The sequence below is a fragment of the Propithecus coquereli genome, unplaced genomic scaffold (assembly GCF_000956105.1).
Source record: "Propithecus coquereli isolate 6110/MARCELLA unplaced genomic scaffold, Pcoq_1.0 Scaffold20, whole genome shotgun sequence".
NCBI lineage: Eukaryota > Metazoa > Chordata > Mammalia > Primates > Indriidae > Propithecus > Propithecus coquereli.
The window spans coordinates 9,794,072-9,799,941 of NW_012144967.1; the positions used below are offsets into that span (position 1 = coordinate 9,794,072).

The 5,870-nt window shown below is 36.4% G+C and overlaps 1 protein-coding gene across 1 annotated transcript in view; it reads left to right on the top strand.

Moving 5' to 3' along the window:
* Positions 1-5,870, top strand: part of AGBL1 (ATP/GTP binding protein-like 1) — a 502,451-nt gene that overhangs the window by 438,037 nt on the left and 58,544 nt on the right. Inside the window, exon 21 of the mRNA XM_012643678.1 lies at positions 1,842-1,876. Within this exon, the coding sequence (XP_012499132.1) occupies positions 1,842-1,876 (35 nt within the window). The remainder of the gene's footprint in view (positions 1-1,841; positions 1,877-5,870) is intronic.

The window sequence follows — 5,870 nt, forward strand, 5'->3', positions numbered from 1 at the left end:
AAATTAAATACTGTGAAACCATCTCTGGTGATTCATAAGGCACAATTCAGTTGTTTCATCCATTTGATACGTATTTATTAGTGCCAATTATATGTAGGGCTCTTGTTGGACCTAAGTGTGGATTTCAAGATTTATAAGACACAGACTCTGTCCTCAAGAAGCTCAGAATTTTTTAAGACATAACCAGGCATGTACTATAATAGTACATAAAAGTAACTATAATAAAAATGCTGGATGACAAGTAGATATAAAGAACTGTAAGAATTCTGAAGAGTGGGGGCACCATCCAATCATTTATTTGATGCTAGACAGTGAACAAAATATATCTGGTCCCTGACCTCATAGAGTTTATAATCTAGTAAGGAACGTGTGCATTAAATAACTCAAGACACGCATGAATGTGTAGGTGCAAATTGTGATGTGATGTGAAAAAGTAGATTGAAGAGGCAATGAAAGAGGGTCTTGATTAAGATTGTAGAGTTGAGAGCTGAGTACTGAGTGGGAGTGACCTGGTAAAGGGGTTTGGCATAGAACGTTTCAGGCAAAGAGAAGCAGAAGTGCAAAAGGCTTTAGGGCAGGAGAGAGCTTGATGAGCTTAAGGAACTGAAGGAAGGTGAATGTGGTTGGGTTATGGTGAGCGAGGGTGGCAGGAATGGTTGAGAGAGGAGGGGCAAAAGCTACATCCTGAAGGGACTTAGGGGCATGTTAACAATTCTGTGCCATGAGAATCCTTCAGAGCTACAAGTCTGTTACTTGTGTACCATATAAAGTGTGGATTGGAAGCAGAAAGTGGTACTACCAAGAGGTTACTGGTGGCATTCAGGGGAGAGAAGATAACGGCTTGGACTAGGGCAGAGCAATGAGGGTGTGGGGTAAGAAACAATCCGAGTTTGCAAGTAGAATCGATAGGACCTGGACATGATTGAATGGGAGGAGTGGAAGAGAAGGAACATGCCAGATTATTTGTTTTTATGTTATAATCTTAACTCTGTCACAGACTGTAAGCTCTTTGACACAGTGGGTATGCTGTCTGCTTGATCTGCATTCTCTACAGCATCAAGGATGTAGATGGTGTTTAGGAAATTCTGATTTGCAATTTGTTGTACTACAAAACAGAAAATCTAGTTCCTCTATCCTTCTCCTCAGGGCTTTCTTGTTCTCTTTCCATTACTGTATATTTGCATCCTGCTCAGGGCCCCAGAGGAAGAATGGGAAAAAATATCCTCATACCTCACCCTTCTGGACTACTTACTGTCCTCTTTCAACTTAGCACAGGCTAGAGACACAGAACTTGTTCCTGCTCTTCGGAAAAAATGCTGTGGTGGCCACGTTAAAAGGACTATCCAAGATGGTAGCACTCGGTAGCCCAGCTAAGATAAAGAAATATTATGTGCAGCAGTCAATGTCCATTCTTTTTTGCATAATTATCAGATGGGCATGGCTTTAAAATGTCCTTATATGCATCTTGAACGTTTTCATGAATACTTTCAGGGTTGGGTGTGACTTTTTAATGATCTTGAAAGGAAGTGCTGGATTTCCACTCCCATCTGCATCACCTGACCTGTTTCAGGATTAGAAGGACCACATTAGAGCTGCAACCATTTTGTCCCTGTGTCTTATGGGGAAGCAGGTGTGGATAGTGAGCACTGAGGGATGAGTGGTTGCTCTGCTATGTGCATTGGATTCGGTGGATGGACACGACAGAGGCATCATTTTCCTCCACCTTGGAGACCCATTTCAGCCCCACACTTTGTTCTTCATATGCAGCTTCAGTGCCTGAGCCATCCAAATGAAGAACTCACATTAGGAGGAGGGCCAGGATAATTTGGAGGAGAGAAGAGAAACTTCTGAGAGAAAGAACAAAACAAAAGAAGAGGTAAATGTCTGACTGTACTAGTCATCTATTGCTGAGTAACAAATTACTGCAAAGCCTAAGAGGCATAAAACAACACACACATTATTTCATCGTTTCTGAGGGTAAGAGTCTGGGCACAGCTTAGTTGAGTTCTCTGCTTTCAAGATGTCTCACAAGCTGCCACCAATGGATGGGCTCCTCTGTAGTCATCTCAAGGCTCAATTTGGTGAGATCTACTTCCAAGCTTACGTGGTTGTTCATCCATCTAGGCAGGCAAGACGGCAATAGAGAGTGTGACCAAGGTATAAGTCACAGACTTTTGTAACCTGATTGTAGAATTGACATCTCATCACCTTTGCTGTAATCTATTGATTAGAAGCTAGTCACTAGGGTGGAAGATGGGAGGTTCCCTGGTGGGTACAATGTGAGTTGCTCCAGTGAGGAATGCACTGAAGTCCCTGACTTCACCACAATGCAAGTATATCAATGTAGCAAAATTGCACGTGTACCCCATGAATATACACAGATAAAAAATAAAAATAAATAATACATTTTTAAAAAGAAGCTAGTCACTAGTATTACACAAGGGCACAAATATAGGAGATGGAGATCATCGAGGGCCATCTTAGAAGTCTACCTGCCACAGCGACCTTGCACTAGATCTAGTTGCAAATATTGAAACTGCTGTAGCATGGTGAAGGTAGAGCAGGAATTTCTTTGGTAGGGTTTTTTTTTTTTTTTTTGCAAGTTTCTTTGGAAAGTACCTTCCCCTCTAAGTAGAAGCAACTCCAAAGTGTTACTCTAGTATTGAACTCTGACCTAGATTGGATTAATGTGGTGGTTCAAAGAAACAGTCTGGTAGCCAAACGTGATTTCTCGTTGACTCTACTTATTTACTACTGTTTCTCAAACATCAGGGAGGACGTGCATCTTCTACATTGCATCTCCTCTGGAAATTCCAGTTTTGCTCCCATCCCCTTAACTCATACATTACACCATGGTTGCTCTAAAATTGCTCTCTTCCTATTGCCAAACAACTTCTTGCATCTCATCCTTTCTTCCATTTCTAGGTGACAAATGTCCAAATAAAAGGTCTGGTTACAGCACAGAAATGGTCTGGCAACTGCAGATCTCTCTTTGGCGAGTGGAGGAGGGGGATGAAATGAGCAAGGAAAGCAAGTTCTCTTTAGCAGGCAGGGGAGGAGGAAAGCTGGAAAAGCCACATATATTAATATTTTCAGTCTCATCACATAACATTTATTGGGTGCAGGTTTTATCTTTATAACCAGACTGCAAACTCCTTGAAAGCATGTCCTTATCTTCTGCTTGCTTGTATTCCCCAACAGCATATGTTGGGCCGAGGCTGGCTGAACGGATGGTATGTGTGCTGGGCTGTGACATTTCTTCAGTGGACTCGTGTGATTGAAAAAGATAATGTGTCTGAAAGTGCAATGTAAATTGTAACACTCTATATACATGTCACAGTTATTATTGTTACTATCAGCGCCATCGTCATCATCCTCTAGCACATCTTTTATGCACCATCTGCAAAAGTAGGCTTTTTCCTAGATGAATGCTCCACATACACCATTAGGATTTGAGTTCAGCAAAATAAACGAATCCCTTCCAAAAATGCATTTATGCATCAATCCTTTGCCTTTAAAATCCAGACTTATAATAGAGTGGCAATATCACATATTATGGCATGCATGTTTCTAAATGTTACATTTTTTCTAATTATAAAAGAAATTAGATTTATTGTATAACATTTGGAAATAGAAATGAGATCATAAAATAGAAGAAACCACTGTTAATATTTTACCATATTTCTTTTCAACCTTATATATATATGTATGTGTGTATATGTATTAATATATATTCACATACAGATATGTGTGTATAGTTATGCATATAAAGATTTTATGTCTTGCTGCATTTATAGTCTGTCATGGGTAATTTCCTGTCATTAAATATACTTGAAAATATTATCCTATTGGTGAGATGATATTTCACTCAAATATTTGTAATAACAAGTTTAACTATTTCTCTACTTTTTGGAGATTTAAGTTTCTATCTTTTTCCTAAAATAAGTAATGTTTCAGTTAATATTTGATAATAAGTCATTGTCTACATCTTAAGCTACTTCCTTAGAAGTCTCAAAAGTTGCATTACTAGGTTAATGATATGAACTTTCAAAATATTTTTATAGATTTGGCAAAGTGATTTTCTGGAAAGAATTCACCAGTTTACATTCTTCCATGAGTCTAGAAGATTGCCTCTCTCATCCCACCTCCAACTGCATTGAATAATATCATTTTAAAATTTCTGCTGATTTAATAGAAAATATTTGTATTTTATTTTAATCTTTAATTACTCTGGTTGATTTTTTCCATGCGTTTTTTTTTTTTTTTTGCCATTTTTTTTTTTTTCTGTGAATGGTTTATTCCTGACTTTCACCCACTTGACTTTGAATGGGTTTGAATGTTTTCCTTCTTAATTGCTAAAGGTTCTTTAATAGCTTATTGTCACCTTTTGGCTCTCATATTACAGTCATTTCCTAGGAGTTGTTTGCCTTTAAAATTTTGTGTATGATGTTCTTGACATCTAAATATATTCTTATGTAGCATTTATTAAGGCTAGTGTACCAAATGCAACTATTTTTCAAAATTATTAACTATAATCATTTACTTTTATTGTAAAATATTTCTTATGCACAAACGAATGTATAAAATACACAAAAACAGTTATACAAAGAATGTGTAGAATATATGTGTGCTTTTTAAAGAATAATGATAAAATGAACACTCTAGTTCCTTCCAGTTTAAGAAAAGGAACCAACACCAGTGCAGTACCTGGCAGCCCACCTTGTGCCTTCTCTTATCACACACCTGTCTTCCATTCCCCCAAGGTAATCACTATCTTGAATTTGTGATAAGTCTTTTCTTCCTAAATTTGCAAGTCATATCTATTCAATACCTAATCAATATACTGTTTCGTTTCTCTTGTCTTTGAACTTTATATAAATGTAACTGCACTGTGTATGTTTTCTTGTCATTTCTTTCTTTGGACAATATACATACAGTTTTAAATCACTCATGTTGATACCTGTCCCTGCAATTCTTTTTCACTGCCATACAGTGAATATGCCACAATTTATCTATTCATTCTATTCTTAATGGTTATTGGGGTTGTGTTCAGGTGGTGGTGGTTGTTTTCATTACAGAAAATGTTGTTTTGAACATTCTTGTACATGACATACCTCTTGGTGCAAATTTGCAAAAAATGTCTCCAGGGAATTGATTGAGTTGTCGAATTGTTGAATTCTGGGATATGCATATGTTCAACTCTGCTGGATAGATGCCAAACTGTTTCCCAAAGTGTTTATTCTAGCTTTCCTTTCCTCTAGCAGTTTCCCACTTCTTTTATTGGACATCTAGGATTTCTAACATTTTAAATTTCACTTCTATAGTGGATATGAAATATTATTTCAATGTGGTTTTAATGATAATTTTGTCCAATACTAAGTGAGGTTAAGCATATTTCACACATTTAGGAGTCATTCATGTTTTGTCTACTGAGAAATATTTGTTCAAATTCTTTGTCCATTAATCTTCTTTTTTTAAAAAAAAATTTCTAATTGAATCCCAGGTGTTCTCTATTTTTATTTTAATTTTTGTTAATATAAGTGTTGCAAATATGTTCTTCCTGTTTATGGCTTGATTTTTACTCTCTTAATAATGTATTTTGATTGATTAACTGAAATTCTTAAATTTTACATAGGCAGATTTATCCAACTTTGCCTTCATGATCTGTTCTTTTGGGGTCTTGTTTTTAAACATCTTTACTTTTCCTCAAAGTCATTGAGACTCTCTTTCCCTTACCTTTTAAAATTTTATAGTTAGAACTTGGACATTTAAAATGGTTATAATTAATTTTTATTTAGGCTATAAGGGAAGGTTTGAATCCATTTTTTTCCTATATAGATAAGCAATTGTATCATTTATTTTATCCTGAT